This window comes from Scardinius erythrophthalmus (genome assembly GCF_964197995.2).
Source record: "Scardinius erythrophthalmus genome assembly, chromosome: 6".
NCBI lineage: Eukaryota > Metazoa > Chordata > Actinopteri > Cypriniformes > Leuciscidae > Scardinius > Scardinius erythrophthalmus.
In genome coordinates, this window is record NC_138226.1 from 3,690,564 (window position 1) to 3,710,922 (window position 20,359).

At 35.7% G+C, this 20,359-nt stretch overlaps 1 protein-coding gene across 3 annotated transcripts in view; it reads right to left on the reverse strand.

The window, feature by feature from the left end:
- Positions 1 to 2,386: 2,386 nt before the first annotated feature.
- Positions 2,387 to 20,359, reverse strand: part of rbms1b (RNA binding motif, single stranded interacting protein 1b) — an 81,220-nt gene continuing 63,247 nt past the window's right edge. For all 3 annotated transcript variants that reach the window (XM_081367781.1, XM_081367782.1, XM_081367783.1), the window contains exons 7-14: positions 20,225 to 20,340; positions 15,937 to 15,986; positions 14,711 to 14,798; positions 13,388 to 13,438; positions 10,614 to 10,724; positions 8,832 to 8,912; positions 7,991 to 8,069; positions 2,387 to 4,180 (exon numbers count right to left, since the gene is read on the reverse strand). In XM_081367781.1, coding sequence (XP_081223907.1) covers positions 7,998 to 8,069; positions 8,832 to 8,912; positions 10,614 to 10,724; positions 13,388 to 13,438; positions 14,711 to 14,798; positions 15,937 to 15,986; positions 20,225 to 20,340 — 569 coding nt within the window. In that variant the 3' untranslated portion in view covers positions 2,387 to 4,180; positions 7,991 to 7,997. The remainder of the gene's footprint in view (positions 4,181 to 7,990; positions 8,070 to 8,831; positions 8,913 to 10,613; positions 10,725 to 13,387; positions 13,439 to 14,710; positions 14,799 to 15,936; positions 15,987 to 20,224; positions 20,341 to 20,359) is intronic.

A 20,359-nucleotide genomic window follows, 5' to 3' on the forward strand; every position in this document is an offset into this window, starting at 1 on the left:
TTTCTGATAAACCGAACGTACAAGATGCCACTGGCAAGCGTGTGGCACGTAAAACAGAGAAAGAAATTACAAAATCAACTCTCATATAGATATCTCTATGAAAATCTTTTTATTGTTTTTATTTTTTCAAACAGTCTGTACAAAACTTCTCTCTTCATAAATTATTACTCTTTTTTTTCATATAACTTAATGGCTGTCTAGTACATGATTTTTCATATTCATGAGCAATTTCTCTCTGCACAACAACTCTTTTCAACTCTTTGACCCAGACACAGATTGGCACTTCGGATTCAGATGTTACTAGCAGCATGAGCCACACAAGAACTCCACAGAAACACACTCGCTGCCACACACACACACACACACACACACACACACACACGCACGCACGTCAAGAATGGACTCGGCTGTGAGCTGAGCACCACGGATACGCCGTTAAAACTCTGTCTGGACTCGGTCTGAAAGCAACAGTATGGAAGCCCATTTCTGACACATAAGAAAAGAAAAATCGAAATTATTACACAAGTCACAATTATGAGATAAAAAGTCAAACTTATGATACTACGTGAGATTTAAAAATAATTTTGACGTAAAAGTTGAAATAATTCAGATGAAAAATGCAGTCAATTATGACTTTTTGTCAATTTCAACTTAGTATGTCATATTTTCAACTTTTTATCTCATAATTTCAACTTTTTACGTCATAATTTTGACTTGTCAAAATAATGACTTAAGTATTTATCTTTTCATCTCAAAATTTAGTCATAATTTTGACTTTTTATCTCATGATTTCAACTTTTTACGTCATAATTTTGACTTATGTCATAATTATGACTTATAAATCTCATAAATATGACTTTTTAAATCATAATTTAACTTTTTAATACCAAAAATATGATTTACAAGAGCATGATTTTTTGTTACATTTAATTTAGTAACACTTTATTTTACAGTGTCCTTGTTACACGTTACATGTAGTTACTATAGTAATAACTATAAATTGTGCATAATTACATGCAACTAACCCTAAAACAAACCCTAACCGTAACTCAGTAAGTGCATGTAGTTAATTAATATTACTCAGTACTTAAATGTATAATTACACTGTAACAACGACACCTTAAAATAAAGTGTAACCCTTTATTTTAAGATGTCGTTGTTACATTGTACTTCCTCAAATAAATACTGAGTGATATTAATTAACTACATGCACTTACTATAGTGTTACGGTGAAGGTTAGTAACTTATTATGCTTATTATAATACTAATTATGCATAATTTACTGTTATTACTATAGTTAGTACCTGTAACGTGTAACTACGTCACCTTAAAATAAAGTGTTACCGTTTTTTTGTGTTATGTGCGGTAAATGGGCTTCATACAACAGTGATGTCTCGGGAAAACCGCAACTTTCAGCATCGCTGTTTCTCACTCTCTCTCTCTCTCTCTCTCTCTCTCTCTCTCTCGCGCACGCTTTCTTGTCTACTTCCTATGGACTACTGGAATATCTTGTGATGAAAAGCAGCATTGTTTTTTGCTTTCGAAACGATGAATCTGAATGCTAAACGACACTAAAACAAACTTTCCTTATAACGATAACAATAATAAAAAAAAAAAAACTTTTTTGTTTGAAGAAGAAGGAGAAGAAAAGGATCAAAGTATCTGAAAAGAAAAAACCTGAAAGAAATCAAGTGTACATGGACAGCTCCTGAGCGGTCCGTTTGGTCTGGAGGGGCGGGCTGAACCTGCTAGCCCGACCAATTAAAACAGAGGACAACAAAACTCTGAGGTAGATAACCGGTCAACAAGACCCACCAGGTCAAAAACACAGTCTTTTGGAAGACAAATTAATGAATAAAGCCTTACTAAAGTATATTGTGAGTTTAGAAGAAAATAAAAGACATTTTCCTGTAATGGATGCGATTATTGTTTCAAAGGCCGCGCCCTAAACCCTAGTGAGCTGCCCGTCATATTCTCCCCAACACGTCACGTTTTTATCACCTGAAACATGGATACTATAATGCAATTTTCTTCCCTATTGTGCGTATACACAAGTGAACGGGAACAAATGTGGGTGGGGCTTGGTTTTGTCCATATTGGATGGTTGTGGTTTGCTATTGGCTGATGTCATGTGAGTGACAGGTTGCCCCGCCCCCGTCACCAGAGAAGAGAAGAGATGCTGCAAGAGGGACGGGAAGTTATTCTGATTCAAGATTATGAGGCACATTAACAAAATAACATAAAATGATGTGCACGGATAATTCATTTATAACAAATACGGCAATATTCCATAAAAAATATAGATTTCATGATTCGAGTTCGCAAAACATTTGGATTCTTTGGTAGTTTCAGTTTCGCTTTAAGGTTTGGTGTTTTTTTATTTATTCTAAATGTTGTTTATAATGAATGCACACTATAATTGATGTTTGTTTTATTTTCATTTTATTTTCAAATACCATTGCGTTTAAAGGATTGGTTGTGGAGTGACGGGAAATAAAACACATGTTTATTGTGTTTATAATATTTGTCAATGTTTCAGTTTATTTTCCTGGAAAATACGGCAGTAAGTGCACTAAGATACCTACAAATACTAAGTCAGCATCATATATATCCTTCATTGAGAAGGCAATCCCATAATGCATTTCGAGTAAAAAAAAAAAAATAATCGTAAAGAATGGTTGATTCTAATGAAAAAGCACTAATAATTGTGTGTGCTTTGTACCTTTACAGCAACATGCCAATGCAAAACTCTCCTGAAATCCATTTGTATGATGCACGCATTTCTCTAACAAATCATCATGAGTTACGATGCTCCCTTGGAAGGCAGCTCACTAGGGGTTTAAAACGGTGCCGTCGTTTCAACCTGTCCTCGTTCCACGTTTCAGTTTCAGTTGTCTCCGCTCTGTAGTGATGTTTTAGTTTAGTTTGTGGCACTTGCTGGATCCAAATCGTCCTTCACGCTATCGGTGTCCGCACCTCGACGACTAAAGACAGCTGAATGCATATGTACAAAGAAGGCACATTCTCCAGAACTGCAATCTAGTCTGTTAAAAAGTCTCAGCGTGGCCCGCCTCGAGAGAAAACGTCCGCACGATCCGCTCGCTTTGGTGAAGTAAACTCGCCTGCTATAATCGAGCACTGAAATCCACACGCTGAAGAACCACTGCCGTTTCTTAAAGAGGTTTAACTCTGAACGCATCAAACCATTTTCGGTCTGACTGACAGGCCACGCCCCCCTCCCGCCCCCAAAATTAGAATACGAGTCAAAGCCCCTCCCCCCTCCCTCCCACACGAGTTCATCTAAAGCTAAACTACAACACCGAGATTTATAAACGAAAGTAAAAGGCGATTATCAAAAATGTGATCGTTCAGCAGAATTTCTACCACATTCAAACAACCAAAGGATCATCACCTCTGATTATAAAAACATTAAATCCTATGAAAACTCCATCAATGTCGTCACTCGAAACGGTTTGTACTCTAAAAGATCTGAAAAAGCAAAACACCGAAATCCAAGCGCAGCGAAATTTTCCTTTTTGCGAGATTGCTAAAAAAGCCCTATTCAGCTGATTTACAAGGCAGCGGCCGCACACGTCTCTTCTTCGGCCACCGTACGGGAAAGAGTTTAAGGCAAATCGTATAAGACGAACAGATCGGTCAGACCGAAGATGAAGCACACAACAGAAAAACACATCAACGACACTCACACCGCAAGCACAAACGCATCTTTCTCAGGATGTCCGGCTGACAAATCTCTAAGAACAAACATCTGTTTCAGTACAAAAGAAGAGAGAGAGAAAACAAAACAAAAAAAACAAATCTGAAATCATAAACACAAGAATAATATCCATGCACATCGAGTCGCATGATGAAGTTCCTGCATCTATGTGACAATCCTTGGTAAAAAATAATCAGTTTCCTTATTAAAATAAAACTTTTCTTTTTCTTTCCATTTCATTTTTTTTTTCTTTTTTTCTTTGTTAGCATCCTCTGATGAAATGAATCCTTGATTTGCACCTAATGGAACTTATACCAAAATAGTTGAAGTAGTTTTATTATAAAACCAAGGAACTCATCGTAGAACCTGTGCAAAATGTTGATTCATCGGTAGAGCCGGTCCTTCAAAGGAAGCTGTTATTGATTTAGCAGTCGTCTCCTTCTCTCTCGACCTCACACAACCCTGGAAGTGAAGCACAACCAAAACTTCAAATCAATAGTTTGACACAAACACTGTAAGACTTTTACTCAGCGAGGGTGCATTATATTGATCAAAAAAGAGTTATAATGTTACAAAAGATTTTGGTTTCAAATAAATGCTGTTTTCTGTTCGTCAAAGAATTCTGAAAAAATAAAATGATCACAAATTCCACTAAAATATGAAGCAGCACAACTGTTTTGAACAAAGATAATAATCAGAAATGTTTCTTGAGCATCAAATCATCATATTCGAATGATTTCTGAAGGATCATGTGACTCTGAAGACTGGAGTAATGATGCTGAAAATTCAGCTTTGATCACAGGAATAAATTACACTTTACAATTTATTTAATACGAGTTATTTTAAAATATAATAATATTTCACAATATTACTGTCTTTACTGTATTTGTCATCAAATAAATGCTTGGTGAGCTTTTTAAAAATCCCATCCCCAAACTTTTGAATGACAGTAGATAACATAATATATTTCCCAACATCTTGAACCAAAGACCAATTTCTCAGCGACAAAATATTTTAGATCTGAGCATTACTATAAAAACGTATATTCAACAAAAACAAAAAAAATCCATGCATGAAAATTACAAGTGTAAAATTTCTATTTTTACTTCCAGGTTTTCGTTCATTTACTCACTCTCATGTCATTCCAATAACCTCTTATTTTTTTTCTTCCTTGACACACAAAACGAGGTTGAATCTTCAAGTCTGCAAGACTTCATAAATCTTATTCACGACTGTACAATTAAAAAAAAATCATGCCATGGATGAATCAAAGCAGGTTTGAGATCATTGATTCCTCCACGTCAATAGCCGCGTTTCCATTACCCTTCAAATTGCGCAAATTGAAATTGAAAATTGAAAATACGGCCAATGGAAACACGTAATGTTCGCAAAAACTCGCCGTCTTTCCGCTCGCATGAGGTGGGTTTTCAAGCAATTCGAAAAAGAAACAGTTTTTGCGCATTTACAGGTCAGCTGACGTAGATGACGCGGTGTGTTTGGACAGAATACGAGACAGAGCTCTTTATTAAATTAATAAAATTACAGGAATTACAGGAATACTGGATTCTAAACCTCAAATAAATGGCACAATCAAGACCTCGAAGCAGAAATGAGTGAGAAACACCCAGAAACACCTCATATGTGCCGCTCACAGTATAAGGGTCTTTCCATGCCATTAATGATAGGATAACACACATACGTCTCCTTTGATTAATAATAATGTCTAGTGCGGTGGCTGGGATATAGTACATAAACCTACCAACGCCATGATTTTTGGAATGATTTATCGCAAGAGAAAAAAATGAAGTTTTAGTCGCATAATATCAGTTAATGGAAACACTGTCATTTCACAATAGTTTTTTGTCGACATTTAGAAGAAAAAAAATCACAAAAGTTTTGCGCAAATCAGTAATGGAAACGCGCCTAATGATGGAAAATGACAAATGACGAAACCAATTAGCTGTATTGACAACTTTTAAGATACTTTTTTGTTCTTTTTGGATCTTGACAGTATGAATAACCATCAAATAATAAGTTAATAAAAAAGTCTGGAATGAGGCAAGGGTGCGTAAATGAGGACCGAATTGTCATTTTTGGAAGAACTATCCCTTTAATTTAGATCGGACACACACATCAGGACCAGTGAAGCATGACTGCAGGTGGGCTCAAACTAATACCGCATTAAACCTGTTTATACTTCCAGACCAATCGTTTCAAACTGATGTAAACCGATGATGCATCAACACTTGAAATGACCTCTAAACATTTAGATAAGGATCCTCATGCACTGCTTCCACATGCACAGGCCGTCCTCCTCCTGGAACCCAGAACAGCATTTTAATGGTCTGAAGAATACATTAGTTTTTGTGAATAATAAGATACCAAATAGATTTTGGGTTTGACCACATCTTCTGTTTGGTTGGCTGACAATTTCCAAAAAATGTAAGATAAGAGGAACAGTCTATAATTTTAATGATAGAAAAAGTCTATTATTTAATTCTTATCAAATGCATTTTCATTAAAGGGGTCCAATTAGGGCTTTCTCCAGCGGGAGTTCTTCTCTATATCAGTGTCAGTGTTTCTGAACTCCTGAAACGCCTCCATTGTAGTCCTGAGTTTTCTTCCGGGAACAAACATGTCACAATATTCCTCATTTAAATAATTAATATGCAGAATAAAGGGGCGGAGCCTGGGTGAATTAGTCAGTAGTGTGTTAAACTGGCGGTTATGGTAAGGGGCGGGACATTTCCCAAACACACTCGAAGCGCTTGACCAATCACAACACACTGATCCAGCCAACCAATCAGAGCACAGTGTGCTTTTCAGAAGGAGGGGCTTGATAAGGGGCTTTCGCACCAGAGTTCCTATAACCTATATAAGTTTGAATAAAAACCTAATATAAATTTTAAGGCCAGACAAGTAGTTTGTTGAGGGTTGGTTTGGACTACACGCCTGCTCACATACTCAAACGCACATACCTATAGACTGAACTCGTAATACGCATGCGCACGCCATCAGCGTTCTCACGGGTTCGTGTTTTTAAAGTTTGCGCAGAGAGAACTTAAGAGTTTTCTGTTAGAACGGTGTCGTGTTTAGCGGCCCTTAAGTTAATAACTAATGATCGTTGCGACTGAAGTGAATCAATCAAAACTAACTTTAGCTGGACAATAACTTTATCCTAGAGCTGCTATAAAGCCAAAACAATCTCTGTTACTTTAATTCACTATTATCACTGTAAAGCCGCTTTAAAACAATCCATATTGTTAAAAGCGCTATATAAATGAAGGTGACTTGACTATAACCTGCTTTTTGGCGTGTTCACACCGCAGGATCTGGGATTGATTTTAGCCCTAGGAACGCCTTTAGGTGAGACTAATTAAGCTCTTACTTCAGAGTAGGCTATAACCCAGCACAACAGGAACTACCAGTGACGTAAGTGAATGCTGATTGGCCGAATGCATGCGAAACACTGACACACGGCATTTTATAGCCTATATATTTACTCCACGAACTTGGAAAACAGCGATAGATGGACTGACGCCGAAATCCAAGAACTTCTCAACCTTTCCGCTAAGGAGGGAATCAACCTGGGCATTAAGCACACTGCAAATGCTATAATACATTTTCATATACTGCTTAATTTCTTTAACAGTTCTATCTAATAAGGTATTAGACTGTTAAGCAGATCATAAACTAATGAAGATGGAGAATGGAGAGCTGTGTGCTCAGACGTTCTTAATGCTGTCAAAATAAAAGTCTGCAGTGCAGGTGCGAATGCAACCAGGAAAATGGCCCTAGGGGAAAATGTAGTTCTCGTGGGGACGGCCTTGGTGACTAGTTCCTATAACTACCCAGTGCAAAAGCCCCAATGGAGACAAAAACTAAAAGGGTTTTCCAAAGCCAACTATGGTTGCAAGTTCTGTCGTTACCAACACAATTCAACGGCACTTGCAACCACATTTGGCTAATGATGCTTTTGGGAAACGCACCTCAGAGAATTACTGACAGACTGACAAATATATGTAAAATAACGTTCATGAAGCATTCATAAGCATGAAAACCTATTCTAGTAGACCCCGAAACAAAATCAAGACTTTGAAAAAGGGCATAATAGGGCTTTAATGTTTAAATGGTTTATAGGAAAATCTCAGTGGATTCGATTTTTCTATTCTATTTTTTGGGTTCCAAAAACTTATGGTAAAACGACACACGAGCCGTTACATGATGTGTATGTGTGTACAGATCAACGGTGAAAGAAGTGAGTGACAGTACCTCTTCATCACTTGGCCTGCTGATAGGTATAAGGTGAATGATCACTGGACGAATCCACCTGAGGTTGTGGACTGTTCTCCTACAACAGAACATGCTTCAATTTCTCACATTTAGACACCAAATCAGAATATAAATGACTGATTATTATTATTATTATTATATAATCGCTGATTATTTTGAAGGCAATTAACATGCGCTAATGGATGAATGTCACAAAAACATGCTCATGTCACTGAAAAACAAACAACATAATAGGTTTCCCATTCTGTAATACTGTAAAAAATAATACTATTACAATATTATACTTTATCATATATATATATATATATATATATATATATATATATATATATATATATATATTAATTAAATAATATTAATTATTAATTAATAATTGTATAATTCATATTCAAAATATATCATTGGCAAATGATATATCAATATTAATATATCAAATTAAAGGCAATACACAAAATACTACCCTAATGAATAAATACTTTAATACTTAAATTTAAATAATATATTATTATTGTCATTTTTATTATGCATCATAATTGGGAGAATGTGCTTAATTGTCAAGATAATCTCACAGAAAAAAAATCAATAGCTCTAAAAACAATTTTTTTTTTTTTTTTTAGCAAAATATTCTATTCTATATCTTTAGTTTGATTTTGGAGTGAACGTGTTCCCAGGACATGTTCTTAACACTCGGCACAGTTGCACAAGCCCAGTCTGTTCTTGAACTTTTCTCCATTTATGGTGATTGTGAACTCACACAGTTCTCGAGTACAGGACGAGGTTAAATCTGTGTCTGGGAAAGTGTGTGTGGACATGAACCCACCTCTACTGAGACTGCGGTGGTCTGCATGTGAGTGTATGGAGGGATGTACTGCCCCTGGAGAGCTTGACTGGCTGGCATATACTACAGGAGACACACACACACACACACAGAGAAAACATCAACATATGCAGCTACAAACCTGCACACTTTGCTGCTGTAGTGTTTTTTGTGCTCTCATTCTGTCAGCGTTTTTTTATTTGGTTACTTTTGAGTATTTCTGCTGAGATCAACTGTTGTGCATGATCCATGTGTGGCCTGTATATGTTTAAATATAGGCCTATGCATTGTTTTGCAGCGTTTGGCCAATTATATGCTGAATCAGTGTAACCCCAAAAAATATTATTGCACTATAAAAACGTCCAACATAAAAGTTTAATGCGATGTTTTGTTCACTCAAAATGTATACAATTAACGAGTACATCATGAATCCATCTTCAAGACGCATGCATTTTTGTATATTAACTGCTAGAGCGCTAAAAGCTACATAGTGTACCTTTAAATTGTTCAATACTATAATTATCAGAAAATGTGTTCTTCCATATTGTGGCCTTTATGTTTTAATTGCAACTTGATAATTCACCAGTAGGTGGCGCTTAAGGTCAGTCATGGGCTGCATTTCCCTACTTTACATTTACATTTACATTTACATTTACATTTTATGCATTTGGCAGATGCTTTTATCCAAAGCGACTTGCATTGCATTTCAAGATTCTTTTCAAGGTACACATTTACATTCTTATCAGTTCTTCCGTTCTACTTTATAGCAGGTGAAAAACAGTATGTGACGAATTGTATGTCTGAATTCACAATACTCAGAGTAGCGAAAAAGTACCCAGATGACCTTCTACTTCCGTCGAGATTCTGAAGTGTGCATAAGATGGACACTTTACTATCCCATGAGGCCACAGGAGAGGATGCAATTGACACTGGTAGGTCACATGATTACATTCATACTACATAGAATGCACTTTTTAGAGGTTGCAAAGTAAGTACTTGCATGGATACCTGGATGACACGGTGCTTTTAACAAAATGTGCAGTATACAACAAACTACTTTGTAATATTTAGCGTTGCATAGTGCATACTGTTTAAAAAACATAGTAAGCAATGTATAAAGGCCATTCCATTCTGAACACAGCCAGAGCTTTATAACCGTTAGTTCACCCAAAAATGAAAATTCTGTCAGTAATTACTCGCCCTCATGTTGTTCCAACCCCGTAAGACTTTCGTTCATCTTCGGAAACACAAATAAAGATATTTTTGATTAAATCTGAGAGCTTTAGTCAGAACGTAGGCTCACTATTGGCCGACGCTGGTCATGTGTGTGATGCTGGCCAATAGTGAGCCTACGTTCTGACGTACAACCCAGAAGCGCTGCGCTGTTACACTATGTGAACTCACTCAGAGAAACACACAGAAGAAAATAAATAGTTAATATTTTTGTGTTTTTTTGCGCACTAAAAGTATTCTCACCACTTGATGAACTTAAGGTTGAGCCACTGTAGTCACTTGGACTATTTTAACGATGTCTTTACTAACTTTTCTGGGATGGCAGATCTTGATTACCTAGAAGCCTATGGAGGAGTGAGACAGCTCTCAGATTTCATCAAAAATATCTAAATTTGTGTTCTGAAGATGAACAAAAGTCTTACGGGGTTGCAGGAGAGTAATTACTGACAGAATTTACATTTTTGTGTGAACTAACCCTTTAACAGCTGCAAGTGATTCAGCAGATTTTGAAGAAACAAGACAGTAGTGTGAGAAGTGCTGATTTGTGCTCACCGTTCCTGCGCTGCCCAGAGAGAGGTGACCCATCTGCTGTGTGAGAGGACTCATCATGGACGTGGGCTGCAGAGACATGGAGTGATCTATAGAGGGCGATATCACTGCTCCCTATGATGGAACGGGACATTTACATTACATTAATTCACTTAGGAAGAAAAGGCAAGAAAGCCACATATAAGGAGCATATCCACATATGTACACTTCCTTTCATAATTGGCCCATTTTTTTAAATTTAAATTTTTTTTTTTCTATTTTACTCAATATGTGTGTACTATGTACTTTCAAGCAAAATAATTTGCTGATATGCATGCTCTTTTCAAAAGGAAACTAAATTTAAAATGTGTTGTCATTAATTAAAATAAAATAAAAATGATAGATATTCAATGAAAAACTTAAAAACACATATGAGAAACGTTGCAACTAACTGAAATAAACTAAAATATGTATTTTCAGGCGTTTGCAGTGTGAATTTGCTGATTTGCTCTTTCTAATGTTTTTATTGTTTTAGCTGAAATTATTAAAACTCAATTGAAATAAAGCTAAAATAAAATAAAATATAAATATTAGATGAAAATTATTTAACGTTGTAACTTTGATAAAATAAAAATCACAATTACTGTTCACACTTTGTCTTCATAATGTTTGACCAATAACATTTTGTTACAAAAAAAATAAAAAAATAATAATAATTCCCTCAAAGAAAAAAGTTGGAAATATGCAACTTACAGCCCGAATGCTTCCCAAAATTCCTGTTTTTTGCTAATTTTCACTGCTGTGCTTTAAAAAATAAATAATATTCACTAAAAAACAGATCCTGGTAATACCATAGATATCTTTGAAATGTATGATAGATGATGGTTTGTGAAGTTTAATATGAAGTAAATGAGACCGAGAGTGTGTGTCACCTGTGAAGTGTACAGTGTCGGAGATCGGGGTCTGTCTGGGATGTGTGTGTGATGAGTCCTGCTTTCTTACGCTGTGAGTCAGACTCTAAAAATCTTCCGTATATTTAAGAGCTATGAGGCATCAGCGCCATTACTGGCCTTTAAATGCCACAGTTTCCGCATTAATGACCCACGGCACTCAGCTCTATACGCACTGACTCATACAAAAATCATAAGCCCATTATACCACACATTACTTATATACATTATACACCCACTCAAATAGAAACACACACATAGAGTCTCTTCCTGTTTGATGTGTCATTCATGCAGCTGAGCTTCACTTAGTACCTGCAATCTTAGTACCTCATCACTGATCTCTATCTCACACACACACACACACACACACACACACACACACACACACACACACACACACACACACACACACACACACACACACACACACACACACACACACACACACACACACACACACACACACACACACACACACACACACACACACACACACACACGCACACGCACGCACACCCCTCAGGTTCTTTATGCTGGCGTGGGCTTCAATGACACTGTACTACAGCATCTGTGTGTGATTTAGTGTTAGTGCACTTATGCAAACACACACACTCACACACACACACTCACACCAGTGTTTCCTGCACAACCGCGGTGGCTGCTGCTATTCAAGAGTAGGAAGCACATGTCACGTATCAGGGACAAAATGTGAACTTTTATGTTGTTATAGGCAGTGTTGCTCCTAAAAGCGGCTTCTCAAATGACGGAGTGGAAATAATTGACAAAAATGTTTTCGTACGTTTAATTACATTGACATAAATAAATAAATAAATTTGTTAATTGAAAAAAAAATGTTTTTTTACGTTATTTACAGTAAGACATGACATATCTGTGACCGTCTGATGACTTATGGTGTCCAACTGTGTTATTTTTAAAAGAAATGACGGTAATGCAAATTTGTAAGGTTATGAAAACTTAAATCGGTTTAATTATTAATTGTTTAATTACTGGTTGTTCATATGACAACACACAGTTAAAGACATATCTGCAGCAGAGCTTTGACATGCAAATGGTATTTTTATAAACAACAACGTTTTTATTTGATCTTATTATAAATAAACTAAAACAAAAGAAACAAAAATCTGATAAAAATAAATAGAAATAGAAATTAAAAATACAATAATTAAAAATGTAAAAAGAATGTAATGTAACTACAATAAGGTTTCATAGTTAACTACATTAGGTAATAAGATAAAAAATATTTCTAAAGCATTTATTAATCTGTTACGTTAATCTCAACATTTACTAATATCTGATTAAAATCAAAAGTTAACATTAGTTAAAGAACCTGAACAATAAACAGTAGTATTTATATTAATTAATGTTAAGAAAGATGAAGAAATACTGTAACGAATGTATTGCTCATTGTCAGTTAATGCATTAACTAACCTTAACTAACACAACTTTGTTGTAAAGTGTTACTAAAAAATAAATAAAATAATATAACATAATAAAATAAAATAGGCTATTATATTGATAGTGCCGTGAAGAAATATATATATATTTTTATAAATGGAAACTTATAAAACTCTGATTGGATGAGCAATGCTGTCAAGTATTGATGTGCCAGCCTACGGTTAGACTTATTAACTCTATTATTTGGCATAAGTTTGTTCATATTGATGTGGTTTGCAGCTTTAGTGAGTCTGTTTAGATGTCGCCCACACACTCAGTCTAAGAGCAGTTCAAGTGTAGATCTCCCACACACACACACACACACACACACACACACACACACACACACTGTTGAAGACCAGCATGAACTGGACCGTGAGAGATCAGACTCACCGGATGCTGCATGATGTAGGGCTGATGGGTGACCCAGGATGGATTCTGGACCTGAACGATAAAAACACAATCCCTTAAAGCGTTAGTTCACCCAAAAATGTAAATTCTCTCAGTAATTACTCTCCCTCATGTTGTTCCAACCCCAAGACTTTCGTTCATCTTCAAAACACAAATGAAGATATTTTTGATTAAATCTGAGAGCTGTCTCACTCCTCCATAGGCTTCTATGGCATCGAAATCTGCCATCCCAGAAAAGTTAGTAAAGACATCGTTAAAATAGTCCAAGTGACTACAGTGGCTCAACCTTAAGTTTATCAAGCGACGAGAATACTTTCAGTGCGCAAAAAAAAAAAAAAATGAGAAGAAGAATATTATTGGAGTGGATGTCAACAAGCCCACATAAAGCCTCAATGTGGTTATGTGATCTAGTATCATAACTTAAAATTAGAGAAAATTAAATATTTAATGAAAGGATCTGTCCAAAAGACTTGGCAACCCATGATTACATATTTTGAGAAGATGAAGACTCTCCCACTTATTGATCAATGTTAAATATGATCACCAATTGGGGTTTTGTTTTATAATTATGTACAGACCACGAATACCGTATGTCAGAAAATTGTATTATTGGCTATGTATATATGTATATATATATTTTTTTATTGTTGTTGTCTTAACTTTTATGTGATGTTTGGTTAATTATTTCAGCGGAAAGGGTTATAAAGAGGGGCTATAAGCTATATCTTTAATTGTATGAAGCTTCTTGTTAATGCTTTGAAAAAGTTTATAAATAAATTATAAAATAGAAATAAAAAATAACAACTTTATTCAACTATTCATTTTCTTCTGTGTGGGCCTTTCGTCAGAACGGAGGCTCACTATTGGCCGACGCTGGTCATGTGTGTGATGCGTGTGATGCCGACCAATAGTGAGCCTCCGTTCTGACGCACAACCCAGAAGCGCTGCGCTGTTACACTCGTGAACTCACTCAGAGAAACACAGAAGAAAATGAAGAGTTTTATAAAGTCGGTATTTTTGTGTTTGTTTTTGCGCACAAAAAGTATTCTCGTCGCTTTATTAACTTAAGGTTGAGCCACTGTAGTCACTTGGACTTTTCTGTGATGGCAGATCTCGATTACATAGAAGCCTATGAAGGAGTGAGACAGCTCTCAGATTTCATCAAAAATATCTTAATTTGTGTCTGAAGATGAACGAAAGTCTTACGGGGTTGGAACAACATGAGGGAGAGTGATTACTTCAGTTCTGACACATCCACCTCTGAGACCTCGATCGGTCTGTTCGATCTGAACTGGATTATGTTACCTGGTATGTGGACACAGGTGAGATGTATGTAGACATGGGCGCCTGTGTGATCATTCTGTTTGTAATACTGTAGGCGGTCGGATAGAATCTGCAGAGAGATGAAAAGGACATATTTAAGCAATTATGTATGTGAGGCTGTGCAATATTGTGAATATAGTATGATAGCATTGAATATGAGTATTCTGCCTTATAAGATACCTTCTGTTATATACATATTTGTAAATATAATTTGTTCAAGTATTAACATGTATAAATATATAATACTTGACTATTTTACTCAACTAAAAACGTTCAAGCATTTGTAGTGTGAACTGATGTGCATGCTCTCTCCAGTGTGGTTATTGTTAACAAAAACAAAATTGTATTCATTGAAAATAACTCATTAATTGAAATAAGGCTGAAAAAAATAAAAATAATAATAATTTACTTTTTTTTTATTGTGCCATGGCAACTCTATGAAAAAATTAAATAATAAAATAATAAATAATATTAATAATAGTGTTTTTATTGTTAACTGAAACCAAAACTTATAAAGAGCATAAATAAGTATGAAATAAAGCGGATTTAAAATAATGAAATTAATATTTTAAACCCCAAAAACCTTGAAATGTTGCAATTAACTGAAATATAAATTTATGTTAAAGTACTAAAATTACTAAAAGAGAGAGAGAAAAAAAAAGAAAGAAAGCTAAATAGAATCAAAAACTAATAAACTAGAATTAAAATGAAAGTAAAAATAAATAAAAATATTAATAAATACTACAATCCCTGGCAAAAATTACGGAATCTCCAAATTTAGAGGATGTTCACTCACGATTTTTTACTTTATAGCAAACTAACAAATCACAGATATGACACAAAACGTTTTGTTCAATAACTTATCATTCTGGCTTCATGAAACATACCTCAAACAAATCCACTAATTTTATTATTATTTTTTTATTAATGGAATGTCTTTTCCCGGAGCAAGTAGAGGAAAAAACTAAGGAATTAATCAAATTGATAAAACAATTAAATAAATACAATTTACGTGGATTTGTTTGAGGTATGTTTCATGAAGCCAGAATTTTAAGCTATTTTTGTGTTATGTTTATGTTGTTTATTTGCTATAATCAGGGTGAAGATCCTCTAAGTGTGGTGATTACATGAATTATTTCAGGGGTTGTATAATCCTCTACAAATACTACAGTAACACTGGTTCTTTCTGAATTCTTACGGTCTCGTACCCATTTTGCATAGCAGCTGTGGTGGGGTCGTACGTGAGGGTCATGCCAGCCTATGAGAGAGAGAAATAAAACAATTATTACACTATTCAGTTTTTGAAGTGTTCAAAAAGGAAAACAAAAAGTGTTGTGTCACTTTGTCATTGTGAATCATCCACTAAAATACACTGAGCAAAGTGATGAAGAAAAGTGTTAAGCACAGATACAGACACTTGCTTTGATATTTTGTTACTTAAAAGGTGTATTATGTAACTTTTTTTGTAAAAAAAAAAAATCAAAAAAACAAAAAAAATCAATCAATCCTTCTTCCAAAATGTGTTTTTGTCTTCACTGTGGCAAGTCTATTATACATGGTTCCCACTCTAAACCAAATCTAATTCCCTGACTTTTCCCTGACTTTCACTGACTAAAAAGATGAATTTCCATGACCTATAATGAACGGCAAAACAGGCTGCTGTTTTGCGGAGCACCGAGCTGTTCTGTTTTGTAGAAAGCCTTTCTTTAAAGTGAATTTCGTTTTCTATAAATTGTATCTTAATTTTAATATATTTTTCATCAACCAATTGCCTGTATTTAATAAATGAGAAGCAAATATATAGCAGACAATCAAATCAAAGTCCGTATTATTATTTTTGCAAAGGTCCCCTCAGGGGCTCCGTAGAAAGATGTGTGAAACAGCGCGATAAAAAAATCGTTACAGAAAAATTACATTTTGATAAATGGAAACTAAAATTTAAAGCAACAAACTAAATTCCCTGATATTCCATGACTTGGACAAAAAATATATAAAATTCCCTGACTTTCAATGTCTGGAATAGACCTTTTCAAATTCCATGACATTCCAGAAATTCCATGACCCGTGGGAACGCTGATTATAGGTGTTTATATTTTAGAGCGGGTGGGATGGTTTTTTTGCGTACATGTGTCACTTGCCAGTGTGTGTCTCATCATATCTGAATCTGTAAATAGAGAAAAGTTGCTCCGGCTGCTTTGACGTGTGTCTGGTGTGAGAGGTTAGGTGTGTGTGAGTGTGTGTGTGTCACCCATTTTAAACAAACACCGAACAGAGGAGAGTCTGCTGGAAAAAAAGAGAACGAGACAGAGCTCGTAATAAATGTGCTGGAATTTATTTTCAAAGAAGTAGCGCGTCTATTAATGGGTAAAGCTACATTAACGTCTATAGTTAGTCAGCTTGAGATCTAAACTGGTTATATCTTTTAACCAATATCCACATACACTGTGGATTTCAAATCAGGGTCAGGGTTAGGGCACTTCTGAGGGTAGATCTCAGTTAGGATGCTGTATTATAAGGCAGCTCCTTGTGTAGGAAGCTCACTCTCACTATCACTTGTGTAGCTCACGTAATATATGACTGTATTAGAGTAGCTTGTGTAAACACACACACACCCACATGACCAGCGTTGTGTAACATCTCTGCTGTCCGTGTGTTTGCTAACCAGATATATGGCTGTAAAAAGTGACCCGGACATTAAATATGCTAATGCGGGACGGTCCGTCAGCGCTCATGGGCGGAGCATGAGCAATGTGACATCATATTGCTCAGAAAATCCAAACGGCTTGATTTTTGAGAGTGTTTTAGGCTTTTTAAGGATAAAAAAAAAAAAAGGAGTGAATGGATTTTTTTCATTGTATGGTGGTTGTGTCCACACACATTTATATGCAAACACCATATAAAAGTGGATTTTGCATCCGATGACCCCTTTAAGCCTAGTAACAGTCAGATAATCATATTCATCCTCACAGTCACGCGGAGCCGAAGCACAACCAAAACAATATTCTTCCTCAAACTGCATGCATGCATTTTTTTTTACCACTATAGGGCCGAAAGTTCCTTTAATGCAATAATTAAATTATGTCACTGAGTGTGACTTAAGTGTTCAAATGCTTGATGGGCCACCGTACTTGTTATACAGTAGTTGCTGACAAATAACTGAAAACTGAAAATAAATGACGCCACTACTCTCCCCTCAAATTTGCAGCCAAAAATGTATGTATGTATGTATGTATATACATATATACAGTATATATATATAACTGGTTCAACTGCTTCTATTGTTCTCCTTATTTGTAAGTCGCTTTGGACAAAAGCATCTGCTAAATGATTAAATGTAAATGTAATGTAAATGTAAACCCATAAAATTGGTTTAAGGAAATGATCTGGCGTGACAGGAAACCCATTGTGCTGTAATTACATGCTGTCCACGACCTTCTCTGTGCGAGGCTTGCACATGATAAGCAGAAAAAAATTAAAATGTTCAAAGTCATTTTTATTAGAAAAACCACAGCATCGACTCAATTAAGGACATTTGTGATGTGATGTAATACATTTTCTTTTTTAATGGCCATGTGACACTGTGACTACAGGCACGTGTCTCGCTCGGCTCCGTAACCTAGTGAGCTGACTACACAGGCAGCATTTTAAGGCATCATATGTGTTAAAAGTCTGCAAAGGCGCTTTGTTTGACCAAATTTTTCAGATAAGGCAATCCCAGAATACACTGCGACAAAATCACTGTAGGATGGATTATAAAGCAAAAGAAATGCTGATTATATGAATACAATTAGTTAAATCCTGAAGAGATCTGTAAAAAAATTATCAAAAAAATGAAAAAATACATAAAATAAAATAGATTATTATTAGTGCTGTCAGTTAAACGCGTTATTAACGCAAACCCTTTTTAACAGCGTACATTTTTTCAAACGCTATTTTTGGCCTAGCAAACTTTGTCGTTTTTTTCACATGCTGTTGCAACACCTAGTAACGTTAGTAAAAACTACAACACCACACCGGATCTAGCTAGAGCGGAAACAAAACAACAGGCACGCCACACACACACACTTGTTTGGGCTTGCGAGCCGGCCAAAGAGTAGTAGGCTAACGTTACGTTTTGAGTGGATGGCGAGCGCGAGACGCCGAAATGGATGCCAATAAGATTCTGAATGGAAAGTTTACTTTTAAAAAGTTGCCAAATGGTTCCATTGACAAGACCAAAGTGATCTGTGTGTTCTGTCGTTGTGAACTGAGCGATCATCGCAGCACGTCCAGTCTGAAACACCACTTGATGGCCAAGCACACACACAGCTGATGCGAATTCTCTGATGCGATTATTTGCTCCAAGTGAGAATGTTAGTGTGAAATTGAACACTACAGTATAGCCTATGCCAATGTTGTTTTCAATAAAAAAACATTTGCACAAAGCAAGCCGATCCACTTTTCCATGTTGATAAGAGCATTAAAATGAGAAAAGATAATGGGGCAAAAAGAAATCAAGGGACATTTAGAATAGATAAAAATGTGCGATTAATTGCGAGTTAACTATGACATTAACGCGATTAATCGCGATTAAACTAATACTAGTGTGAAGAAACAAACGAATGAAAGAAAGATTTTATAAACAGACTAGTTAATTCTATTTAGATGAATATTGTTGTAAAAAATGATGAATTCAAATCAAAGAGAGATAATTTCAATATAGCTTATAAAGAAATGTTGATTACAAATATGATTAATTAAATCCCGAAGATAACTGATCAAAATAAAAATAAAAAACATACAATAATATAAAATAACATAAAAAAGACAAAGTCTACAAAAATCTATTTGGATGAGGAATATTGTAAAATATTGATAAATACAAATCTCAGAATGCATTGTGACAAAAGCAAGAAAATGTTTGATTATAAATATGATTAGTTCAATCCCAAAGAGTACTGATCAAAAAAAAAAAAAAAAATATGATTAATAAAATCCTGAAGTGTATTGAAAATATAATATTTTTTTTTTATTTTTTTTTATTTTTTTTTATCAAATTTACTTTTAACCAAAATCCACATATGCTGTGGATTTCAAATCAGGGTCAGGGTTAGGGCACTTCTGAGGGTAGATCTCAGTTAGGATGCTGTATTATAAGGCAGCTCCCTGTGTAGGAAGCTCACTAGGATTTAGAACAGAGCGTGAGTGTCATGATGGGCAATATCAAGTGACTCAGCAGTTTACACACACACACACACACACACACACACACACACACACACACACACACACACACACACACACACACACACACACACACACCACTCTCAGTATCACTTGTGTAGCTCACGTAATATATGGCTGTATTAGAGTAGCTTGTGTAAACACACACACACACCCACATGACCAGCGTTGTGTAACATCTCTGCTGTCCGTGTGTTTGCTAACAAGCGGTGGCAGGTGATGTATGGCTGCTAAGAGTGATGCGGACACCGAGAGCAAAAGAGCAGTACTCACGAGTCTGCTGTCCCCGTCTCTGGCCCAGGCTCGTCCGTTCTGCACATATTTATTTTGACTCTGACGCTTCTTCTGGCCTCCGTCCGCAAACTTGCACAGCAAGGGTTCTGACGGCGCTGCAGAGAGACACGGAGG